Raw genomic sequence first — 26,734 nt, forward strand, 5'->3', positions numbered from 1 at the left:
TCATGTTTCATTATAAAGGGTTCTACTGTCTAACACAAGCATGTGTAAATGTACTGCAGAGATTGGCTAGTGCAGAAACCTTTTTATTGGCACTGACTGTGCCACAGCTGGTTGAACACCAACCAGCTACAGTTTAAGGGCCTCAATTACCAACATTCTGGAGCCGCCCACTGGTTTCAATGTGGCAAGAGAATGCGCAGAGGTTAATTTGTGCATTATGTGTGTATACCTATGCCAACAGTATGCTGGAGCTTGGAATGGGCCTTTTGTATATTACCATGTTCGTTTATGCTATTTTGAGGTTTTGGCCACTGTCAACTTGTTAATTGGTGCTATAGGTTGTATATAAACATCTCTTGTTTTTATATACAAGTATATATACACACACACTTTTCAATGTCTCATCATTAGAACAATAAAAACTATTGCAAATACATGATTTCATTTTCCTGTCAATAGTTTTATTCTGTGAAGAATTTTAGAAAAACATTTTATTTTGAGAAAGGCATATTGAATAAAGAAAAAAGTAAGAAGTTGTCCATGTTACAATGGTACCTTAAGCTGGTTTCTCAGCTGTTATGGACATGCACCAATGGTTCCAACATTTATTTGTGGTACAAACGATTTATAACAGCAAATAATAAACTGATGGCGGCAGGAATGAGTTAGGCCCAATCCCTCTATATTTTTATAGAAATGTAGGTAATGCAAGCTACAACAGACATCAAACCATTATTCCAGTCATGAATATGTGGAAGTGGTAAAATAACTTGCTGCTCTAAATTAAGAGTGCAAAAAATCTGACCTATGAACCATTGGCCTCTTGGTTCATGAGGGCAGTGAGATCCTGTTTAGTTTTATCCAGAGCAGCCAGCTTAGCACGGCGACTTGGTCTCACTGATGTAGGGGCTTCAGGAACATTCTCTTCATCACTATAGAGACAGCAGGTGTACAAAAAACACATGCTGAAGTTTAGACAATCTACAACAGCACATGCATATTTGAGATATTGAGAAACGAAACTGCCATCATGTCACAAATCCTTGATCAAGAGGTGGAGCAAGCGCACCTTTCATCAGAGGACTCTGCTTTACTGGCTTTCCTCCCATTCTTGGCAGTGGAAGCTTTTTTCTGGCCTGAAAAGACACATCAGACTTGATAATGTACTACAAATAAATACAACAATTTTATCAAATGCTATAGCAAGCAAAAAGATTATTCAAATTCAATAAAATGTAAAATGGTGTAAACTGTACCTCTTTTGGCACGTTTAGGTTTAGTCTCATCTTTGGTCTCTGAAAGTTTGCATGGGAATGTTTATCAGTGTAACTACTTTCAGGTACTCTCAGACAGTATAAAATAACTTATTTCCTTCTCACTCTGAGATGTGACTACAGAGTGGTAAAGTATGCATTTTTGTAAACTGGTACCTCCAATGTTATCATCCAGGGCAAGCAAGGTGGTGTCCTGGTTACTGGCCGATTTAGTAGAATGATCCCCATTAAGCTGGTTACGAAGCTTCTCAATAACCCTTGTGCAGTACTTATCTTTCACTTCCTGCATTACACAAGACAGACACTGTTAAACTGATGGATATATTCTTCTTCTCTATACCTCATGCCAACTTTATTCCATTGGTAGGCCTGTCAAAGTTAAGGCACACAATTAATAATGTTTGTTTTCTGCCACTATTTTATGTCTTTAGTGCATTTAATATGACATATAAACAGTTTTAGCAAATGACAGAGAAAGACAATCTTATATAACTTACAAAATCAAACCCAGATGGGATGCTCTACAAAAGGGAAGTCATTTGCATTCTTTGTATGGTGGCGTTTTCTTTGTCATTGCAGCATATTAATGATTACGGAGTTATCTGGATTTCATCGTTTACAGTTTAAACCGATTCTGGATTGTTACATTCTTTGAAGAACATCGGAGTTGCTGTCAAACAACAGGTCCATAAATTCAAATCTGATCGGTAGCAGGCTTATTTAACGTAATCAGGATTAGATCTCACCTTAAAGGAATATTCCTGGTTCAATACAAGCTTAAATCAACAGCATTTGTGGCATAATGTTGATTACAACAAAAATTAACTTCGACTCATTACTCCTTTTCTTTAAGGGGGCTCACACTGGTAGTTTAGTCCGAAATGGAGCATGAGTGACAGGGAAACTTTGTGGAACACAGAAGAGGCGAGGTGCCTTTTATATATGTGGGTGAGCGAGCGTGCAACCAGCTGAGTCCTCAAAAAAAGATAGTTTGTCATCAGATTTCGTCACCTTCTCCTGGACATGTACAACTGCTGAATTACAGCATGTGACGCACAGAGGCAAAAGTGTCGTTCGCTTTGGTGCGCATGGTTTAATTGTGATTACGCAAGCATGACATAACTATGGTAGTACCTGTAAAATGTCTTTTAGTAGGAGCTGCAATTCACTGTTGGCAGGTCCTGGTTCAGTGTTAATCTCCAACCAGCTGAGGGTTTTACAGTAGAGACGCACTTCAGGAGCAGAGACGTCCCTCAAGATCTCATTACAAACACGTGCTGCCAGAGAGTCGTGTACGGACACACCCTGCCATAGAGATGTTTGATAATTTTTATTATCAACAGAGATGAATGTAATTGTCTAGCAGTGTGTGTGATCAAAACCCCTTACTGTTATTTTTGTAGTATGTACAAGCATACCTGTATGGCAGCAGGTTGCACAAGTGCACTGGGTCGTGTAAGCTCAACGAAGAGTTCAGCCACGTTGGAGGTGTCTACCTCAGACAAAGGAGAGGTCACAGGAGCGTTGAACAGTGTTCTCATGGTTGGCAGAAAACTTTCCTCCACACATTCTTGATTTGCTCTAGAGTATAAACAACAACAGTATGATTACATGTCATTGTGGTAACAACAATCTTCTGCTTAGCTTTTAGTTTAAATGAGGTAGGATATCCCTGTATGAATACCTGCTCGCTCGGGCATACATCTGTAAGAATACCCCGAGGCAATGGCGTAGTCTTAGGTCATCCTCCGTTACAGGATTGTACCACAGCAGCACCAGGCGGGAGAGAAGCTTTGGACTTACGATCCTCCCACAGAACATCAGCTTGGCCAGACCCTCTGCTGTCTCGGTGCGGAGTTCACAGATCTGAGAGAGATTTTTTATTTGCATTAAATTGAGCATTTTTCCATTTAGAGTCTGTATGAACAGGGACAGCAGTGAAAATGCCTGCAAATCAGCACTGGCAATTTGCTGGCTCAAGGAGTTGCTAAAAAAGTTCTGACTTAATGCACTGTATGAACACGAAACATTAACAGTTAAAAAATATCTGAGGTTTGGATGCTCTGCAGAAAGAAGTCTATTATCAAAGGAGTTTGACATTTGAGTTGTAAACATTTGCCATGAAAATGGTGCAAATATTGTTCATTCAGCTCCAAACAGTGCCTTGCCTTTTTTTTTTCAAATCAGCACAAGCCAACTACGTTTGCAAGCTGTGACAGCGCAAAGAATCGCCTGTTTTGGTGTTACCACAATAGACTGGCGTGCAAATAAGTCTCATTTAAACAGTACCGCAGGCTCGGCAGACGTGAACAAGCTGACATCTCAGCATTATATCAGCCAATTGGCCACCATGCTTGCTAGATATCAGCATTGGCCATTAAATAAATCCATATCAGTCAATCTCTAGCTGCAATACATAAGACAAGTTACAGTTGTACTTCTATCGTAAAAGTTAATACAACAATTTTACAAGTGTCATGAGTGAAAGTGGCTATTGTAACAAGAACATGCAGTACCTCACTATCAAGGAATTCTGACAGCATCTTTAGAATGCTCTGCATGGGACTCTCCTCCTCATCCTTAGCTAGTTGGTTAGAATGTCCATCAGTGTTGTCTGGTGAGTCAGGTGTTTGGGAGGAAGGAGGGGCAGGCTTGTCTTGCAGGATGTTGAGGCCGTTCAGCAGAAGCTGGTCAACAAGTGCTCGGAGAGCACTGATTCTGATTTTAGGCTCATCTAGCTGCGTGATCTACACACAAACAAAGATAAATTCCCCTTCAAGACACAGTGAATTCAGTCTTCATTTACACAAGTGTGTGATATAAATTACCTGCAAGAGCAGCACAAGGTGAGTGTTGGCGAGGTCTTTGCTGTGGAGAGCAGCAGTTCCCAAACAGATAATAGCCATGTTGCGTACAGCAGGGTTAGGGTTGGACACACTTGGTAATATCTATGGAAGAGAGGTCACTTTGAAGTTCTCATAATAAAAGCAGCTCAAGTCAAGTATTGTGTTGATTCTGTGTTGAGGGTCCACTAACCAAAGTTGTGTAAGCACAAGCACACACGCACTAGCTAGCATCTACATAAAGAGCATTTAGGGTATGAGTGTATGAAATGTGTGCTGTAACGTGCTTAGAATTGAGAATAAGTGTGTATATTGTACCAGTGACTCTATTAGAGCATTCATTGTAGGGCAGATTCCTCTCTTGATGTTAATTTGCTTGAATAACTCAGCACACATCGTCAGACATTTCAATAGTGTCTCTGGATCACTCTGCGAAAAACACGCATACACACACAGGATTACTTTTCAGCATAAGCCACATATACAACAGGTGCTGTGAATAATAAAAAAAATATATTAAATCACACACACGTACTTCAATAGTCTAATAATACAATTGGGTTGTTGGGCAGGAACACCTGAAACTACACACAAGCACTTTTTTTTTTTTTTTTTTTTTTTACATTTACTGTGTCTACACTTCTGCTTCTAATTATAGACCGATATGTTTTTTATTTTAATGGCCGATGCCAATATCCAGAGAGCAGTGTGGCCAATAGGCCAATGCAATGCCGATATATCACACAATTTAATATAGTAAACAAACAAAAAATGCTAAAATATATAATATATGAATGAATAAACTCTTATTTAGCACTATATTTACTCAATTTTACACAACACTTTAACGTTGTCAAAAAACTAAAAAAATATTGTATTTTAAATAAGATAGTAATTTCTTCCAATTTCTGTTTAGTCATCAAATTTTAATAATTAATTTTCCCATGAAGAATGTGTTAATATATTAGGAAGAAGGAAATAACAGTACACATAGTCCAGCAACCATGGATGGCATGTGCGCATTAAAAATCGCATTCTCAAAAACTACCAAATCAAACCAATTGCACATACAGTGCATAGTGAATAAGACATTTACTCATAGTGCACATGAAGCACTTTTACTTTCAAGTTGCACTCACGCGGGGCCTGGGTAGCTCAGCGATTATTGTCGCAAGTTCGAATCCAGGGTGTGCCGAGTGACTCTAGCCAGGTCTCCTAAGCAACCAAATTGGCCCGGTTGCTAAGGAGGGTAAAGTCACATGGGTTAACCTCCTCGTGGTCGTGATTAGTGGTTCTCGCTCTCAATGGGGTGTGTGGTAAGTTATGTGTGGATCGTGGAGAGTAGCATGAGCCTCCACATGCTGAGAGTCTCTGCGGTGTCATGCACAATGAGCCACGTGATAAGATGTGCGGATTGACGGTCTCAGAAGCGGAGGCAACTAAGACTTGTCCTCCTACTAAGTAGTGGGAACTGGGCATACCAAACTGGGAGAAGTTGCTGCACTCACACGCTCGTGCAGATCCAGCGTGAATAGCAATCTCCTGACAATTTAAACGGCCTGGATTACCTGCTTGGATTGTCACCGACTGACCATCGTAATTTGTGAATCAGAAGAGCTTTTGATCCGTATCCTGAAGTTTTGATTCTGGCTGATGGAAAACGCACTGAGGAAGATATTAGAGGAGCGCTCGACGGGAAGAAAACACTGGATTTCCATGAGGTTCGTGAATTACATCTGTTTAAATGAGATATCTGCATATTTGCTGATGGTATATTATAGAACTTTTATTGATATTTGCCTTTTATCATTAGAAAAGTTACAGGGAACTGTTGAGGAGAGACTGTTAGAATATGTGCTTTAGAGGAAGATTAATGAGCGTTCCACAGGATGTTGGATTTGTTCAAGTTTTGTGAGGTTGGTTTATTACATCTGTTTAAACGAGATATGTGCATATGCAGACGGTATATGATTAGTTTCAGCGTTTCCAATTAATTGACTAGACTCTGGCGGCCCGCCACAGTCTAATTTGCCCCGCCACGGTCTCAATGAACCAAAAAAACATTTACACTTCTCATCTAAAATATTTTTGCACTCATTTTTGTTTCATATCAACAAAATATGTCAATCACATGCTCGAAGTTGGATCATTACATCATTGAATTTACTTAATGTTAACATAACTGCATTTTGTGTTTACATTGAACAGGAGGACCTTTTGAATTTAATGCAGAATATTTCACTTTAAGGGTCTATGTGAAATCAAACTTAGTAAATTATAGAAATAAGGTTTTAATTAAATTAACTACATTGAGCTAACCACAGAAATGAGGAGCCATCCATGGTCTTACCTTTGCTACTTGCATTGCACTGTAAATACAAGGGCAAGTGCAAAAGGGGTTTAAAGTCTGGGCCTCCAAGACTTATTGACAAAGGTTTCCTCCTGTCTAATATCTGTTCTGTTCGAATGATGTTTGATATTAGGAAATAATGTAATGACAAATAGTAGCCTAAACACATTTAGAAACTTTAACTACAACAGCCACAGCTGTGATAGTTTAAAAGATTACACCTAATAGATTAGCACATTTAATGAGAAGAATATTTTCCATGAATAAAGCACAGAACGCGAGATAAATGTCATTAATTTTGTTCCGGAAAATCCAAAAAATATTTTCAATGTAGGAAAAACCCTGCATACATGCATGACGGTGCACTGCATACGCACACATTTGATTGATTTCGGTGTGTGTGATGGAATGAGACTGAGAGGAATACCTTTTCCACATGCTGTTCCTTGATATTGTCAGTGGGCTGTGAGGCCTCCAGGGCGAGCTGGTTTTTTAACTCCTCCAGCTGAGTGATGGACTCCTTCAGCTCAGCTGCACGACTGAAGTCCTGACAGCTGATGCATTCTTCTAGAGTCTGCTTCGCTTCCATTATCTGCACCCGCACCTCAGCCAGCTATAGACAGAGTAAACCCAATATTTTAAAAACAAAGCCAGATGCAGTGCAATAGGTTGACACCTGTAAGCTCCTGTGGTTAATGAAATATCACTCACTCTGACTTGTTTCCTGCGTTTCTCGTTATCATCCACAGGCTCAGCGATGGGCATGATTGGCTCTCTCACATCAGAGATTATTTCAGCAATCTGATAAGCAAATACAAAACAATTAAACCTTCAACAAAATGGTGCAAGCAACTTGACTGTGGAAATCAGGGAATACACTATCTCAGGCATAATACAATGGTCATCTCAGGCTTTCATGTTTTTATGAACAGGAATTTTTCTTGGTCTTTTGAAAAAATATGTAAACATATAGTAATGCAAAGCTCCTTCCCCAGTCCATACAGAAAAACTGATAAACTGGTTGTTTAGAAACCTGACATCAGTGAAGAAAGTAATGCGTGTTTGGAACAACATGAAGGCGAGTAAATGACAGCTTGAGAAATCAAGAAGAAAAACAAAACAAAAAAAACACTAAAAATCTGTATAAGATGGACTTTGTTAAAAACCTTGCCAAGGGTGACAATGGCAGAATAAAACTCAGTGGACTAGAAATACCACAGTCCAATAAAATATGTTTAACAGACAGTGGACTCTGTCAAGATGAGGCATGTATGCTGGATCTTAAATGGCCTATCCTAAAAGAATGTAGATGACTGTCCCATCTATTATTAAAATGGAATAAACGTCTTTTTCCCAACATCAGGAGGATTGATTTAATGTAATATATTTTCTAAACATTGACACCATTCTGACTGCCACTTGCTTTTGACATATGCATTGATGAAAGGTTTCAGATCTGTGGAAAATATAGAGCACATTTTGAATTCTGTAGATAATTCTTCTTTGGCAGCATTATCTGCTTGCTCATTTCCAGAGATTGTGGACAGGTACCCAGCAGAAAAATGTTCAAGGGTACAGACAGATTAAAATGTTCATAATTACTGTTGGGTGATCTATTTAGATAGATTCCTGAACTTCAAGACATGATTTTGAATCAGAAACTATTAGATGATGACAGGAATTTCATTTCTGGGTGAATAATCCCATTAAGGGTATGAAAATCACTGAGGTGAACCAATTAAAATCATGCACTGACCACTTGAAGTTTCTGCGTCTCATCTCGTAAAATGCCAATCAGTTTCTCCACCAGTGGACCAATCAGAGAGGTGGGCGTGTTGGGCAGCACAAGAATATCTTGCAGCACTGCCACCATGCGCTTCCTGGAACAGACCATCATGAGAAGATTAAAACTTAACTGTTTTAATATAAAATGAATGTGCAGTTCAAGTTAAAACAAGGTTTTAAAGACCCTGAAGAACCCTTACTAATTGTCTAATGCAACCATGCTATTCTTCTTGATTAATCAGTAAGATAACAAATGTACTGAGAACTTATACCTTCCACCTTCTTCAGAAGTGTCCAGACACCCTACTAGCAGAATCAATTGTTGTCCAACAAACTCCTGGGTCATCACCATCTCAAGCTGTGTCATATCAGCTCTCTGCTCCTCAGACAGCTGAGTAATGGTCTTCAGATAACTGAAACACAACACAAAGGTTTCCTTGTATAGCTAAAATGCCAAGAAATGTTTGACAGTGGCAACTTGAGTGGACCAATTACAGTATGCAGCACAAATGAGTACACCCTCCTGTAAGTTATAAAACGTAACAAAATATTTTCTGGTTCTAGTTGAAGGACATTGATCAGCAGGTAATTTTTTTCAACTATCAGACACATATACGTGATTAGTTAGTGTAAAAGTGTTACTTCACCCATTGAATCACTCTCAGACTCAATGCTGACAACAAATGGACCACATGGGGGAGAATTGTCAAGTAGATGAAGAAAGAAAATGATTGAACTGCACAAAAGGGGACAATGGTACATGAGTATTAGCAAATAACTGTTATTGAGTCAAAACACAGTAGCAAAAGGTGAAAAATTAAAAAAGGATGGACTTGACAAGATTCCTGAAATGTTCAGACCATCGCTGTACGCTTTCACCTCATGATGAGTGGTTTTGCTAAGAATCGCCAAGCACGTGCCTCAGAGCTGGCAAAAGCTGTGGGAAGCCAAACTGGAGTGACCGTTTCATCTCACACAGTGACGCAGGTATCACATATCGCCCGTGAGCGGGGCTTGAGCAGTGCGTTTTTGTTTCGCCGCCCATATTAACAGATTACATCCTTCACATTGCAAGCGTGAGTCAAGAGGTGATGCTTCTCAGAAGCATCCCAGACACGGCAGCGAGCGGATAGTTTTGCCGTTTTTTGCAGCACGTCTCACGCTGGACTCAGCAGCTCAGGGTGTACAAAATCAAAAATAATCAAGAGATTATTGAAAATAACCAAAAGCAAATTAAAAATATTTAAGCACTACAATCTGCATACAAACAAATACAAATTAACTAAATAAAATAATTAATAAAACTGCAATGCTTTGGCCTGATTATGTATATATATATATATAGGGATATAGTAGGCTATAGGCTTTACAACATTAACCGATCATGACCAAGTTTGCTGATAAAATATAAACAAATGCACATGACTGCCCGCTGTTTTCATTGAAGCAACAATTTACCTCATTCAAATTTGCATGGCCACAACAATGGACGAGACCCGACTGATTGTGGAGGTTGAGAATTAAAGTTCTGGACAACCCTCAGCATTTATTAAACAAGAATTTATTAGCAAAGGAAAAGGTGTGGGATACAGTAGCTTCAGCAGATTTGTGCAGATATTGTGTAGAGTTAATGTTTTAATTTACTGTACTGTTCAACACGGTTTTACCAGGTGTTTTAACAAAAAACAAAAATGCTGCTATTTGAATGTTTTTACTTAATTTATGTGCTGTCGGGCTGACAAACTTTCGACTAAATGTAGACGATTAAGGACTCAATACTGTGTGGGTTAGGACCGGGGTCTGTAAATTACCATTGTTGTGTAAATGTTGTCCTCCTACTTATGTACAAACGATTTCATGAAGCCAAAATTTCTTATATTTATCGATTACCCCCTCTCAAAAACAAATTGCATTATGGCCTTATTAAAAGAAAATGTTTGGTGAAGGAACCTAGAGATAACTTTTTTTGCACAGAGCCGCAGCTGTGTCTTGCAGAAGAGACGTAGCCGATGTGAAAGCCCAACCCAACCACGCAGCACATGCCCCGCTCTCGTCTCGCTCACAGAGGATGTGTGAAACCGGCATAAGACAATCTGCAAAGTGGAATGCATGGTTGTTTTCCACACAGGAAGTATCTGATGGAATCCAAAATGCATGTACAGTGGGAAGTGCATGGTACCCACAGTGATGTACTGTCTGTACAATGTAGATTAAGTTCTTATATGTGGATTTATGAGTGCTGAAGGTGTGGGGGATTTTCACTTCATCAATGGCATCATGCATTCACAGATGTTCTGCAAAATCATAAGACGCCACCTTCTCTTCCCACTCTGGGCGGTTGGGCACTTTTTTACCATGACAATGACCCTAAACATTATTCCAAAGCCACTGCTACATTCCTATGGATAAACAAGATAGTATGTCACGGGGGGGGGGGGTGGGTGGGGGATATACCGGTATACATAATAAACCGCAACCAGTATACATTTTGGATAATCGTCTGTATCGCGGTTGCGCAAAATCACCACTGCGTGGCAAGAAATGTGCACCTCAATCTAGTCAGTTTCTACGCAGTACACATTCTGTCTGAAAAATGGAGAAGGAAGGTGGAGCGGCCTCACGTAAGACTAAGCAAATTCAATGGCATTCTTCTCACGACCTAAATATGCTTCTCATTTCACATATGCAGCCGTGTATCACGTGATTGTCACGCATGCTGTCTCTGAAGCATGAAAGTGTGCGCGAGTCCAGCAGGCTTCCAGATTGTGCTCCACTGACAGGGAAACTCAGAGTTTGTGATCACTCAGGTTCTCTCTATCGTGGCACAAACTTAAAAACTTGCATGACCCATTTGAATTCCACTGAGTTATGAGGTTTTTTTTACCTTAAAATATTATGGAGGAAGTCATACATCTCAAACCGCGAGACTGCCTGATATTCTAACCAACGCTGATGAGGAAAACAGCTAAAACAATGTGTCATGTGGCAACAATTGTGTGTCATCTGTCATTTTTTTTTTTTTAAACTTACTACATATCACCCTAAATAAAATTCAGTTCGAATGATGTTAGATATTAGAAAACAAACCAGCTTCACTTTCATATTCAAATATTGTCTAGAGATGATTTAAATCATTAAGAGCCTAATGAAGTGGGGCCTGGGTAGCTCAGCAAGTATTGATGCTCGAGTTCGAATCCAGGGTGTGCTGAGTGACTCCAGCCAGGTCTCCTAAACAACCAAATTGGCCCGGTTGCTAGGGAGGGTAGAGTCACATGGGGTAACCTCCTCGTGATCACGATTAGTGGTTTTTGCACTCAATGGGGCGTGTGGTAAATTGTGCGTGGATCGCGGAGAGTAGCATGAGCCTCCACATGCTGAGAGTCTCCGGTGTCATGCACAACGAGTCACGTGATAAGATGCGGAGTGACGGTCTCAGAAGCGGAGGCAACTGAGACTTGTCTTCCACCACCCAGATTGAGGTAACCGCGCCACCACGACATATTTTTGTATTTATGGATTATTTCCTTTGTTGCATTACTTTCAGATGTCGAGTTTCTTGAGGAAAGTTTTATAAAAATACTACTAGTCAACAACATCAGACTGAAATGTAAAATTTAGCATTGTGGTAAGGTTTATTACCACTTTTTGATTCCCACCAATTGATTTATTTTTTTACTCTATGTCAAGTTCCAAATAAAGAGAATATTATACAAGAGGAAGTAGTTTTCATTTATAAAAGTAAATAATTCAATGAATGGATTTTTCAAAAATAGGCATTACAACATGGTTATTTACCATATAAACCAATTTTTATTGATTAAAAAAAAAAAAATAATAATAATAATAATAAAAATAATAATTATATAATATATATATATATATATATATATATATATATATATATATATATATATATATATATAATTTAGTGATATCATGATATAAGATTGTGGTCATATTGTCCACCCCTAATGTCACCCAACCTCAACCCTATTTGAGCACCTGTGGGGTGCAAGTCGAGCATCACTCCCCATTAAACAGAGTATTCAAGGAGGTAACCCCCTAGGAGTGGAACAGGATAGACGTGACAATATGTCATGAACTTGTACACTTCATGTCAAGAAGGGTCAGAGCAGTATTTAAAAGTTACGGAGGACAATCTTAGTACAAAAATATTGCACAATTTTTTAAATGTATTCAAGGGTGTACTCATTTTTGCAACCCTTTACTTTAGCACAACTGCCTAATTTAAATTATTTTACAGATATTGATAAAATTTCTTCTTCCGATTTTGTTATTAAGTATGTGTTTTATGCATTCCACTTTTGTCATTTTCACAAGAATTGTAATAGTAAACATTCAGAAATAGAAATATATCTTTGGTTAGAAGGGGTGTACTCATTTATGATGCATACCGTAACAGAATTCGAAATACTGTGAAAGCAATGTTGTAGCACTACATTGTGCATTAAACATGTTGTATGGGATGCAACTCAGATCATGTGCAGCAAATACTCATTCACCTGTACAGATACTCAGCAAAGATGGCCGCCTCAGGTAGCAATTGCTCCAGTAATTCCTCTCCCTCATCTCCTTTACTCTTGACGAACTCACACAGCGCTCTCCAGTATAACACATTTTCACATGTTAAGGAGCCCACAGGAATTAGCTTCCTGTGTAATGAAACATACATTTATGCAATGAAACTGATGCTTATACTTCAGTCCGTTAACTGAAATTAGTGATTGGCACATCAAGAGCAGAACACTTAACGGTTTTCAGAAAAGATTTCAATATGGTCAAATGTGTTTAATGTAGAGATAACTACACTCTGGTAGCAGAAAGCATGTTCAAATTAGGCAAAACATTTGAATTTGACTTGTTTAATAATTTTAGCATCACTTGACAGGTCATTGCACATTTTGTCAAATATTTTTTTTCCACAAGGTCCACTTACAATACGTTTTTGTACCACCAACTCTTACCTGAAAAGTTACTCCAATCTAAAATTCCTCATATGATGCCATTAACAATTATTCAAAATTATTTCATATATATTTTGTCAAGACGCAGATGCATACAAAAAAAAGGAGGTGGGTGGCAGGGAATATTTTTTTTAATTATTATTCTGCTGGAAAGCTTTTTTGTATTTTTTAATTCTTCTGAAAAGCTACAGAGCTTCAACCCAAGTGTACACCCCACAAAGCTTAAGACTAAACTATGCTTGTTCCTGTACTTGGATTCAAACAACTGACCTCTCATCCAGCCTGGCACCATTCTGTAGGACCTCATCAGGGCTTGTTGCCATAGAGAAGATGGCATATAGGGTGGTCACTGCAGTCTCAGAACAGTTCTCCACATCTAGTCTGTGCAGCAACTGCAACACATCTCCCTGGAGCAAGCGAAGCCAAGCAGGCAGCAAATGGGTCTTAACGACCTCCTTCACTGAGTCTAAGAGAGATGCACAATTAACTTTTATACATGTGGACAACTAGACACTTTGACAGTCTGGTTAACAATGCTGCATTCCCTTACCTGCAGAGTCATTGAGGCCTTCATGCAGTAGACTGACTCTCTGAGCAATGGACAGAGCTCTGATATGCACTTTCTCTGCAAGAACCTGGGTCAAAAATGGGCACTCACATCAGAGTATATACAGTACACACACACACACACACACACACACATCAGATTTAAAGGGATAATTCACCTTAAAACAATCACACTCTCATCATTTATTAAATCACTTTCTTTTTTCTGCGGAACACAAACAAAGATATTTTTAAGGATGTTCGAGATGTTTTTGTCCATACAATGCAAATCAATGGGGTCCAAAACTTTCAAGCTCCATAAAGGTATCTTAAAATTAATTCCTGAGACTATAGTTTAATCCATGTCTTCTGAAACTATACGATCGCTATGGGTGTGACACAGACCAAAATTCTAAAGGGATAGTTTACCCAACAATAAAAATTCTCTCATGATTTACTAAGAATATTTCAGCTCTGTAGATCCATACAACGCAAGTGAATGGGTGCCAAAAATGTTAAGCTCCAAAATCCACAAAGGCAGCATAAAAGTAATCCATAAGACTCCAGTGGTTAAATCCATGTGTTCAGACATGATATGATAGGTGTGGGTGAGAAACAGATCAATATTTCAGTCATTTTGTATCATAAAGTGTCCTCCTTGGTGAATTACCAAAAACACAAGAAGGAGAAAGGAAAAAGTACTTAAATATTGATCTGTTACTCACACACACACATATTTCTTCAGAAGATCCAGGTTAAACCACTCGAGTGGTATGGAGCACTTCTACGCTGCCTTTACATCCTTTTTTGGAGCCCACTGACTGGCTTGCACAGACAAAAACACACTAAAGATCTTTTAGATTATCTTTGTTTTCCACAAAAGAAAGAGTGTCATATGAATTTGAGACAGTATAAGGGTGCATAAATGATGAGAAAGCTGAAAGTACTAAAAAAACCAAATGATGCCCATACGATTCAACATGAATCCCACTTCCAATTTCTACACATTCACTGCAGGGTGAACATTGTTATATTGCTAGACAATTTTACCTGATAGGCAAGTTTCCTGACTTTCTCTTTGACATCCCTGGTGCGCTTGTAGATTTTAGAGAGTGTAGTGGCCGAGGGAGCAATGCAGGACAACACAGCACGTCGAACCTCAGGATTGGAGTCATTTTCCAGAAGCAGAATATACGCTACATGCACACAAATCCATTTTAATTCTTATTCAATGGGTCAATCTCTTATGTGTTTACAGTAAATGTGAGTTGGGACTTTGGTACCAATGGAGAGCATGTGTGCAATTATGAGCATTTTAAGTACCTTTGATAGTCGGGCAGTCAGTGTTACTGGGGTCCTGCAGTCGGGCCATGGCCAATGCTGCCTGTATCCTGACATTAGGGTATTTGTCTGTGACTCTGACCAGCATGGCCTCATGGATCCTGTCGCATAGATCATCATCTATCTGAGCGTTCTCACTCAGACTGCCCAGCAGCTTATTCACCAGCTGACATACACGAAACCGCACTGCATGGCTGTTTGCACCATGAGACTGAGGGAGAGAACAAGATGGTGAAGATAGATTAGAAATATAAATGTAAAGAAGGAAATATCCAGAGGACAATGAAACTTAAATGCCACAATTCCAAAATCAGTTTAATTTAAATTTCAAACACTTTATTTGCAAGCACATTTTTGATCTGCTACGAGGTGTGCATAATGTTTTTTGCCCAGACAAAATGTTCCTGCATATCAGTAGTTGGGTTTCCATCCATGTATTTATATGTACATTCTGGTATATCACATAAAAACTGCTGAATGGAATCACCAAGATGCAAATAAAATCCCCAAAATCTGCATTAAAAAAAAAAAAAAAAAAAAAAAAAAAAAAAGTATTCACTTGCTTGAGGTCGACACATTTTTTATTTGGCAAGAAGAAAAGAGTATAAACTATGATGGGAACACATTTACCAAATAAACTCCTGAGTTTTTAAGGAATACAAGGTGTGCATCAAAAACGTCACGGAATAATTCTTTCATAACTGGACTAGCCAATCAATCATCGCATCTGAAACGCTGCTCTGGTAATCCTGAAATAACTGTCCTGAAGCCTGCAAAGAGTTTGCTGAGCAAGTAAGCCGAACACAAACTTGAATTTTGCCAAAGAGCATGTTTATTATTTGAAAAATACCCTATAGGTTAGATCCGCATGGTAAAGTCATAAGGATGGATGAACGTGGTGCTCCCAGAAGTGTGTGACGCGCTGTCGCTCCCAGACATGAGACACAAGAGTTATTTATTCTTTAAGAGTGTTTTGTCTGCATGTTGTTAACTGCGAGTATTTTATTAATTATGGCTATAATTTATCTGAAAGTGACTATTTTGTTCTTTTGAACACATTGGATGGAAACCCGGCTTTATTCGCACATTGTTTTTGCAATATTATGGTTTTTCAAAATAAAGGAATATTCAATAAAAGTTAAGCTCAATCGACAGCATGTTGCATAATATTGATTACCAGAAAAAAAATAGACTCGCCCCTCATTTTCTTTATTAAAAAAACAAAAAAAAAAACAAATCTTGGGTCCAGCGAGTCACTTACAATGGAAGTCAATGTGGTCAAACCGCAAATGTTAAAATACTCACTTTTTCAGAAGTATAGTCACAACAGAGTTTGTACAGATGCTTCAAAGTTAATTCAAGGACTTTAAGCACATTTCTATTTGTTTTCAAGGACTATGCTCGAGATGTCATTAAAACAAATTATTTTTGTTAATTTTAAATAAAAATATTTTAACCATTCAGTTCATTTATTTTTATAAAACACCACTTATTACAAGTACAACAATAAGCATCTTTAACTACATATTCTCACAGTAACAATTCTTGGTTCATTCATGATGAAATTGATGTGCAGTTGTAGTGTGCTCCTTTAAAACACACTTCCCTTTCCAACAAAAGTGAATAACTGTGTCTGTAAACAGTAGTTCATATGACTCATGTGCTGTGTTTTATGTTTTCTAAAGTCACACAACAGATTTATGTGAGGAACCGACCCAAACTGCAAATGGGTCATTCTCAAAAATGTTTGACTTTCCAACATACAAAATATTGAAATTTTCCATTCAGTTCAGTTTTGGCCTATAAACGCTGAGGGTAAACATTTTGTAACATGTTGACATTCATTTTTATTCATAAAAGACAATTTGGCTGTTGTTCTTTTATTATTTAATTTTGTTTTACGAACGAAGCAAGTTAACACTAAGTTAACACTAATGAGGGTTAAATGGGGTACAACACCAAATATTTTTGTGTGAAAATATTAGTTAAATGTGAATTAATAACTTTTTAACATGCTGGGGAAAAAAATAAATCACTATATGCATATTTAAGCAGCCACTGAACTTAAATCTTATATTATTTTCTACAACTTTTGGTATTTAAAATTATTTTTTTAAACATTTTAACATTGATAAAACCAATAACATGAAACCAAGGGACAAACATTAAATTTAAATTATTAATAATAATTTTGTTTTGCTTTTTTGCACACTTGTTTGGCCTTGCACTAATGCTTTTATTAAAAAAAAAAGTACAAAATAAATACACAAATAACTTTACATGTCACAGAAGTGGTGCAACAGATGAAGGGAACAAGGATTTTTTTCAGGCAATTAACAATTTCAAATATATTTTCTAAATAATTCGCAAAACAGAGTCAAGCCATTTCATATCATTAAAGGTTAGGTTATAGAATTATTATTATTATTTTTATTTTTATTTTTTTTTTGCTATGTGAAAGCTTTTTCAAGACTAAAAAAGTCAAGGGACATGTTTGTCAACATTTTTTGATATTGACACAAATGTTGTCAGAAATAACCTATTTTGTGAGATACAAAGCTCTCTTTACAGAAGGGGGCGCTACACGGCTCACAAAATTAATTCTCCATTGATCTGCATTCAGATCATTCAAAAGGTTTCACATCTCATTTTTTCAATCCGGAGAGTAATTTGTAATTAAAACTGATAGTTGCAAGAATTCATACTTGTTAAATCCGCAACAGCAGTATCTATAAAACATATTTTTTTTAAATCCTCCAGTAACGCTTGATTGTGATTGGCCCATTCTGAACAGCGCTGCCAAAAGTAACAGGTGCCACGTGACAGCGCTGTCGATGCACTGCCTGTTTTAGCAGTTGTCTAGTGGTCTGTCGTCGTGTTTTTCCGAAAATAAATACATTTCATTTATTAAATGAAATAAGCAACGTATTTTAAGATTTTCTATAATTCAAGAACTTTAAGCACCTCTTGGTAAAAATTGCAATTATCAAGGCTTTTACAGGACTTAAATTTGCTAAATTCAAGTACTTCAAGCACCTTGTACGAACCCTGTCACAAGACATAAAAGATATGCATGTAAAAATTATTTTAGTGTGATGTGATATCACTTACCTTTTCTGTGTAAAGTTATAGCCAATTTTACAACTTCATTACCATGATGATGTAATGTCATCAAACCCTAAAAGTACTGTAAAAATGACGATTTAAACAACTTTACAGGTCAAATAATACACACATTTTATCAGAAGAGTTAATGCAAGTGCTTGTATAAAATAAGCTTCACATTTCTGTGTTTAAACTAGTGGTGCACCGATCAGGAAATTTGAGGCAGACACCAGGTCTCCGATTTTTTAACACCAAGATCGGCCGATACCGATTTTTTAAAAAGTGCCCTTTGCCACACTTTTGCAACTTATACGGTGCAGTTATATTTTTATGCTCCACACAGTTAAAATACGGTAACACTTTGTTAGTTGCAACATATACCATTACATTTTTTTAATTCAAAAGTTGTATTAGTTAACATTAGTTAATGCACTATGAACTAACAATGAACAATTGTAATTTTATTAACATTATAAAGGCTGTAAAAATATATTGTTCATTGTTTGTTCATGATACCTCATGCATTAACTAATGTTAACGAATGGAACCATTTATAAAGTTACTAAAATGTCATTAATTACATTAATTGTGAATTGCTAACATTTATTTGTTTTGAAACAGTTATGAATAGTTCTGTTGTCAATGTCAAAAGGTCATTGTGACACACTGGCAACCAGTAAAATCCATGAGAGCATCACACACAGCAGAGATACGTTCAAAAATCAAAAATAAATATATTCATTACAAGCTCTAAAACTGCTCCAGTGAGAAATCATTAATATTTGATTTATTTACTGTCTCTGGCATTTTGCTGTAAAACAAATCAATAATTAAGCAAATGTGTGAAGACGCGGTGCCGTTATTGAAGTTTAAACAGTTACGTCTGTTATAAGTGTTATTGTGCCCAACATTAATCTGATTTAAATTGGGATCCTCACAGAATAGCGCTGAGATGAGTGACTGATGAAATATTGAGAGCGAGTGAGCATATTGAAGTGCTCATGATTGCTCAAACAGTCTCTTTCGCTCAACACAACGGCTGACTGTCACGACTCGTTACATCACATATACTCAGATTTGTATACGCACGTTTATTTGTGCGGCAAGTCAGAATTACTACCATAATGACTTTAGAAAGCGGGCAACTTAATATTCATACACGTGTTATTCTTACACATTTTTAAAAACAAACCTGCATATTCATCTGAATAACAGCATGTCAGAAAGTTTAAATTCGTGAATACTTCGATTTGCCAACAATTCACCCTCCAGTGGTCACTCTGTCATGAATCAAGTGCTGAGAAAGCACTCATTCATTAGAGTAGTAGTGTATATGTGATTCCCTGCATGCTGCAAAAAAGATCAGCCCTGATTCTAGGCACGATCGGCTAATCGCCGAACACAGACTTAAACCGGGCGAACACGGTGCGAGTTCTGACACTCGGGAGGTTGTGAGCCCCTGCACATGTTACAAGGTGTTGCTACAATTTACAGTGATGTTTTTGATGTTACTCAGACAAGGACAGGATATAAGTTTAAGTTTTCTGAACTAATAATACTTAATGTGACACCGTCAGACATAAATACATCTTGGTCATCTTTTGCCCTTGCTACAGTATATAGATCACCTGGGCCATACTCTGGTTATATAGATAGAGCTTTAATTGGTGACTTCAACATTCACACATATAATGAAAATGACACATTGGGACTAGCATTTATCGATATACTCAACTCTTATGAAGTCAGACAAAATGTGACAGGACCAACTCATCGCCATAATCATACGCTAGATTTAATTCTGTCATATGGAGTTGATGTTGATACTATAGAAATTCTACTGCAGAGTGATGACATCTCCGATCATTACCTCGTCTCTTGTCTGCTGCGATCAGCTAATGTCACTCAATCTACACCACGCTATCGTTCAGGTAGAACTATTCTTTCGACCACTGAAGATAGCTTCACTAATAATCTTCCAGAATTGTCTCACATACTCAGTAAGCCAAAACATCTAGAAGAACTTTAAGTAATAACAGAAAATATTAGTCTTCTCTAGCACTCTTGACAGTCACCCCCCTTCGATCCCACACTCATGCTCTCAAGAGAGCAGCTTGGAAAATGGAGCACAAGTGGAAGAATACAAAATTAGAGGTTTTTCACGGTGCATGGAAGAATAGTGTCTGTAGCTACAGACGGGCACTTAAAGCTGCCAGGTCAGCATATTTTAGCAAACTCATAGAAAATAACCACAACAATCCTAGGTGCTTATTTAGTACTGTGGCTAAATTGTTTAGGAATGAAGCACTGACTGAACCAGATATTCCGTCGCAGCACAATAGTAATGAATGTCTTCATGAATGTCTTTACTGATAAAATTGAAATAATCAGAAACTAAATTGGAATTATGCAATCAACTGTCACGGCACCTCAGAAAACAGGGTCTCATAATTTCTCACGAGCGACTTCAATCCTTTGTTGTCATAAGTTTTGTTAGCTCTTCATGACCTATCAAAAAATCAAAAGCCACAACATGTATGTTAGATCCAATACCAACTAAGCTCTTAAAAGAGGTATTCCATGTAATCTCAGAACCTCTTCTTAATATTATTAACTCCTCGCTATCGTTAGGACTTGTCCCAAGAAACTTTAAAATGGCAGTTATCAAACCACTTATTAAGAAGCCACAGCTTGATCCAGGAGAATTGGCTAATTACAGACTGATTTCAAATCTCCCATTCATGTCAAAAATAGTAGAAAAGGTAGTGTCCTCCCAACTATGTTCATTTCTACGGAGAAATTGTATATATGAACAATTTCAGTCAGGATGTAGACCCCATCACAGTACAGAGACTGCACTTATCAGAGTTACAAATGACTTGCTCTTATCATCTGATCGCGGCTGCATTTCTCTTCTAGTGCTTTTAGATCTTAGTGCTGCCTTCGACACCATAGATCACAACATTCTCTTGAATAGGCTGGAGAATTATGTTGGCATTAGTGGACTTGCATTAGCATGGTTTAGGTCCTATTTAACAGACCGCTACCACTTTGTATGTGTAAAGAGGAATTGTCAAATCAAACAAAAGTATGGAGTGCCACAGGGATCAGTTTTAGGGCCTCTGCTTTTCTCCTTAAACATGCTTCCCCTGGGAGATATTATCAGGAATCATGGAATAAGTTTCCACTGTTATGCCGACGATACCCAACTTTATATTTATAAAGTGCACAAAATGTACTTGGTCAGTTATACTTGGATTTAATTTAAGCGCAAACATGATGTTTAGTGCAGAGTTATTTTAGTGGAGTAGGCTACCGGTATTATTCAGGTTTAGATGTAGGCTACGTCCTTCTCATCTGTGTCACCGCTTGAATGTTGATAGCAGACTTTCTGAAGATTCGTGAGGTCTTCTTGTCCATGTGAATGTGCTTTAAAGCCTCACACAGCAAAGTTTAAAATTCTTATTAGAGCAGCGGTTGATTGACGGGTAGAACTTTCAACCTAGAAGTCCTTTGTTTCACTAAACACGCGCTTAGAGAGTTAAAAAAAAAAAAAAAAATCTCACATATGCACTATTGTGTGCATATACAATTATAACCTATACCCCCTAAATGTAGCCCAAGATCTGAAACGAATGCAAGTATGACGAATAAAAAGACTATGACGGAAATTTGAAAACTCTGTCCGTCAGAGTGATAGATTTTCTAGCGCAACCCGTATAGCAAATGATGTCTTTGACGAGCAGAGAACAGCATGACATTTCTGTAGAATCATTCCCAGTGATGTGGTCGTTGAATTATATAGGAAAAACAGTTAACACAATTTTCCCCAAATGTGTAAAAGCTTCATGAACACTCAGTTTACATTGATCGTGTGAGTTGTAACACCTTCTCCTGATTGGTCAGCTTCAGGTAGATCGCTAAATCAGTCCAAATGTTTTAAACATTTTTAAAAATTATTGGGAGGTCGTGAGCTGCTCGTAAGCCGCTCGGCCCCGCACGATTTCCATGCAATTTCCCCCGAAAAAAATAAATAAATAAATAAATAAATAAAATCAGTAGGGACCACGTATGACAGCCGAAAACTACACTGTGTACGCCCGCCTTTAAGACAAAGATGGGCCAATTTAGATTGGTGGCCGATCGATCGGTGCACCCCTAGTTTAAACCCTCCAAAAATTGCCCACATTCATTTTCATTTTTCCCATTCACTTCCATTGTAAGTGTCTCACTGCAACCTCGATTTTTGCTTTTTTAAAGAAAAGGAGGGACGAGTCGAAATAAATTTTTGTGGTGATGAACATTATGCCACAAATACTGTCGATTGAGTTTAACTTGTATTGAACCTGAAATATTCCTTTAAGGTGCACTCAGTAATTTTTTCCTCATTAAAAAGTTTCTCCTAAAGACATGATTTGTAATTTTCCAATATTTGTAGGAAAACATGACTACTCACATTAAAATGAAGACTCCAGTCATATCAGTAACCTTATAAACAGTGTTACGTAATCAGATTACTTTTTCAAGTAACGAATAAAGCAACACAATATTTTTTATTTTAGACCATAAAGTAACTTTTTAAATTAAATAACGCGTTGCTTTTTTTACATCTCTACTGTGCAAACTTCGGGGAGGGGGCGTAGTGCATGATGGGCATTGTAGTTCTAAAGAGTGGGAGGCTTGCTTATCAGCGATGCACAATGAAGCTGTAGTATGTGTGCATGATGGGCAATGTAGTGTGCACATGATGGGTATTGTAGTTCTAGAGAGTATGAGCCATGCTGACCAGCGATGGGCAGAGCTCAACAAGTCTTCTTTTAGCCCACCCTGAGATTTATGTTTTAAAAACTGCAAAATATTGCTGGTTAAGGAATGTAAATCTGAACGCTTCAGTGGAATCCAGTTGTACTCATCTGCAGCGGTGGATTTGATGCGCGCTGGAGCTTACATGAGCAGCCGTAATAAACTTTGCAATTGTCATGACAATCACAGAGAGAGTTAAGAAATGTGTCCTCATATGGCAACATTGTCAAAAATGTAGCATTCAGGCAAGTGACACTTTGACTCTCACAATTGATTCATGTAGGCTGCATTTAACAGTGTGCAAACACACATTTTCGTGGTATATTATAGCACAGGCATAAGCCAGAAGTCTTCCCATGGCCACGGCATGATTATACAGTTAAATACAACGTGGAATGATTGCTGACTTTTTGTACATCTAAATATTGAATGCACAGCAGAAGAGTGGCGGTGAGAAAAAAGTAACACAAAAGTAACGTAACGCTTTACTTTCCATAAAACAAAATTACTTTTTAATTAGCTACTTTGAGTAACGTAATATTTTAACGAGTTACTTTTAAAAGTAACGTTACCCAACACTGCTTATAAAAGCTGTTATATTCTACATGGAGAGGGTCCACACATGGGGGCTGCCATGTTAGAATCACATGACCAGCCGAATACTACTAAATCTCAGTAATCGTCCTGTTATTGGACACTTTCACTCATTGATTAAAGTAATCATGGATGACTGAATATTACATTTCTGCAATGGCACCTGAAACTGAAAACTACCGATTTAAATGATGCCGCATCCACGCTGCTAGGTGTCAGTGTAAGTCCAAGATGACAAAGACAACAGTTACGGAGTGCACCTTTAAATTTGCAAACTTGGATGGAAACATAGCTAATGGCACTACCTCCAACAGGAAGCTGAACAGGAAGTTCAAGAACCCATTGTCGTCATCTTCCTCCTCCTCCTCCTCCTCCTCTTCTGCCTCATTTACAGGCGTTTCAAAACTAGCAGCAAACTTTGTGACAAAATCAATGACGTTTTCCACTGCTGGCTCTCGGGTGTAAATGATCATGGCATACCTCAGGCAGCGGATGAACTCCTCATGGAATTCAGTCTTGTCCTCCAACTACACACAGAACAGGTTTAAAATTTAGTGAACGTGCTGAAAAATGTACAAACTATATAAACAAAAAAAAAATAGCTCTAAATGATACTTCTGATGTACCTTATTATAGCTGTTCCTCAAACTGGCCACAAGTTTGGCCTTGTTGTTATGAGCTTTCTGTGCACGACGGAAAGCTTCTTCAATCTCCAGATCAGTGTCTCCAGTCATGTTGATGCTGCTGAGACACACACGCACACACACACACGCAAGCACAGACAAACAGACACACACACGCACAGACAAACAGACAGACAACCACACACACACAGACAGACAACCACACACACACAGACAGACAACCACACACACACAGACAGACAACCACACACACACACACACACACACAAACAGAAACAGACACACACACACACACACAAACAGACACACACACACACACACAAACAGACACACACACACACACACACAAACAGACACACACACACACACACAAACAGACACACACACACACACAAACAGACACACACACACACACAAACAGACACACACACACACAAACAGACACACACACACACAAACAGACACACACACACACACACAGAAACAAACAAACACAGAAACAAACAAACACAGAAACAAACAAACACACACTTAGTTTTCTGTAATGAAGCTGCAGATTAGCATCAATGAGTAACGTTAGAGTTTGGCTTTTAATAACACACTTCACATGAACGGTCGGTGTTCAAATATTAGACATAACAGACGTGTTTTGTAGATGTATACCGTTAAATCAACATGACTGAATCGTTACCTGATGTTTCCTCGCACTTTTAATGATCTAAATGAAACTGAACGAGCCCGACAGAAGCAACAACCTCAAAAATACACGACGAAATAACTCCTGATATTATAACTTTACCAAGTTTAAATTTCCCAAAACGGTAACTACTCTAGTATCTTAAAGTAATATTTAAAATCTGACCAAGACGTTAGGATAAAAGAATAAAATATGTGTCGTACCTGCAGGAAGTCGGATTTTGAACTGTGAACAATGGCGAAAGCGCCACTTTTTAAATAACGCTCTCGCGAGAAATACCAGACACATCTTATTAGATGAGATGCGCCACTTCTATTCAAATGCATGTGAGAAATTGGATCGCCCAACGGAACGGATGTCCCGCCTTACAGCTAAAAGAGCCAATCACCTTTTAGATACAGACATCGCCTGTCAATCAACTCAAGAAAGCGCATGCGTATTAGCGATACAAGACGGGAAAATTGCGTTTTCTAGCGTAATCTGAGCTAAGAAAGCACAATTTCTGATTCCAGTGTTGTCACATTTTATTGCTGATTTGAAATATGTTATTTGATCGTAATCTTGACCAACCGTTTTTTAGATTTAAGTCTCTCCCCATTCAGGTAGATAGGAGCTGCACTGGCATGACTGGAAATAGCCTCCCGAGAGCGTTCCAAAGATGGCCGTCAGTGAATTGACTTTGAAAAAGACTTTGAAAACGACTTTGGAGATACAGCACTTCTAGAAGGTAACCCTCGTTTGCAGAAAGTATCGCGAGAGCCGCGTTCGACGTTCACGCACTCACACTGTTTATTGTGTTTATTTGGATTCCCACAGAAACTATACACCTACCCCTACACATAACCCTAACCTTAACCCTACCCCTAAATCTAACTTTAGTAACAACGAATGACGCTCTCGCGAGACTTGGATTGCCAGGGCGTTACCTTCTACACACAGCGGCAATCATCCCGGTCATCACCCTAATGTTTTTGGAGCAGAAAGGGGCTGAGAAAGAAAGCTGCAGTCAAATCACAGGACCTTTTTGCCTCTCTTAGGTATCTGCTAGCACTAAAACATTCACAAAAGTTCGTTTAGCTTCATTAATTTCAAAGATCTGGACCTGACATATAAACGAAAGTCTCCATAAAATGATTTAATAGCTATGCCTTATCCTCTAATCACAAACAGCTGTGACTGGTTCGTGTCCAGTGCTGACAAATGGAACAGATATGGCTTATTTTGTTCTATGGATGCAGCATTACTGATCTACCGTAGTAATCGGCTGACTTATTGATCAGTCACTCTCAGGCTGCAGCTCTACACTCTCCCATACAGTACGGAAGCCCTGAAACCACAACGTGAAAAAAAAAAAAAAAAACTTAACTAGGTCAATTTTTTTTATGTGTTTTAGTGCCAAAACCCTGGGCACTTTTTGATAGCCATATGCTATATTATATGTATTTATGTTGGTTATTAGGAATTTATGGGGACTTCACCAACATAAGTCAACCCTGTTCTAACGAGGTTGGTTGCTGGTTGGTGGAATGAGAGTTGCGAGGCGTGGGGCGAGTGCAAAGCGGTAGTCTGTGTTCCGCAACTGCTACCGGGTCCTTGAATAATGTAGAACGTGTGAGTAAGGGCAGCCGGTGGAGTTTTTGGTGCCCCCCTAGGGTAAGATGGTGCCCCATAGGGAGTTGGTGCCCTACGCACACTGCGTAATATGTGTATAGGGAGAGGCGGTACTGGTGGTTTTCCTAGAAGGAGGTGGGGTTACTCCAAAATGGG

General features: G+C 38.3%; 1 protein-coding gene across 4 annotated transcripts; it reads right to left on the reverse strand.

Moving 5' to 3' along the window:
• Nucleotides 1-439: 439 nt before the first annotated feature.
• Nucleotides 440-25,675, reverse strand: LOC127445156 (condensin complex subunit 3-like). Of its 4 annotated transcripts, none has more exons than XM_051705013.1 (22): nucleotides 25,538-25,675; nucleotides 24,253-24,367; nucleotides 23,932-24,153; nucleotides 15,107-15,335; nucleotides 14,834-14,979; nucleotides 13,788-13,872; nucleotides 13,508-13,703; nucleotides 12,776-12,925; nucleotides 8,525-8,665; nucleotides 8,224-8,347; nucleotides 7,179-7,268; nucleotides 6,895-7,080; nucleotides 4,436-4,546; nucleotides 4,103-4,222; nucleotides 3,791-4,021; nucleotides 2,959-3,140; nucleotides 2,693-2,855; nucleotides 2,409-2,579; nucleotides 1,431-1,557; nucleotides 1,257-1,295; nucleotides 1,070-1,136; nucleotides 440-932 (listed from the first exon to the last, which is right to left on the reverse strand). In XM_051705013.1, exons 2-22 carry the CDS (start codon nucleotides 24,358-24,360, stop codon nucleotides 806-808), a joined length of 3,015 nt encoding a protein of 1,004 aa, XP_051560973.1. In that variant the 5' UTR covers nucleotides 24,361-24,367; nucleotides 25,538-25,675; the 3' UTR covers nucleotides 440-805. The 4 variants fall into 4 exon arrangements, with proteins under 4 accessions (XP_051560973.1, XP_051560974.1, XP_051560971.1 ...); XM_051705014.1 differs by having other exon boundaries at nucleotides 24,253-24,370; nucleotides 25,538-25,608; XM_051705011.1 differs by lacking the exon at nucleotides 25,538-25,675 and adding an exon at nucleotides 25,171-25,316.
• Between the last annotated feature and the right edge of the window lie 1,059 nt (nucleotides 25,676-26,734).

The sequence above is a fragment of the Myxocyprinus asiaticus genome, chromosome 8 (assembly GCF_019703515.2).
Source record: "Myxocyprinus asiaticus isolate MX2 ecotype Aquarium Trade chromosome 8, UBuf_Myxa_2, whole genome shotgun sequence".
Lineage (NCBI taxonomy): Eukaryota > Metazoa > Chordata > Actinopteri > Cypriniformes > Catostomidae > Myxocyprinus > Myxocyprinus asiaticus.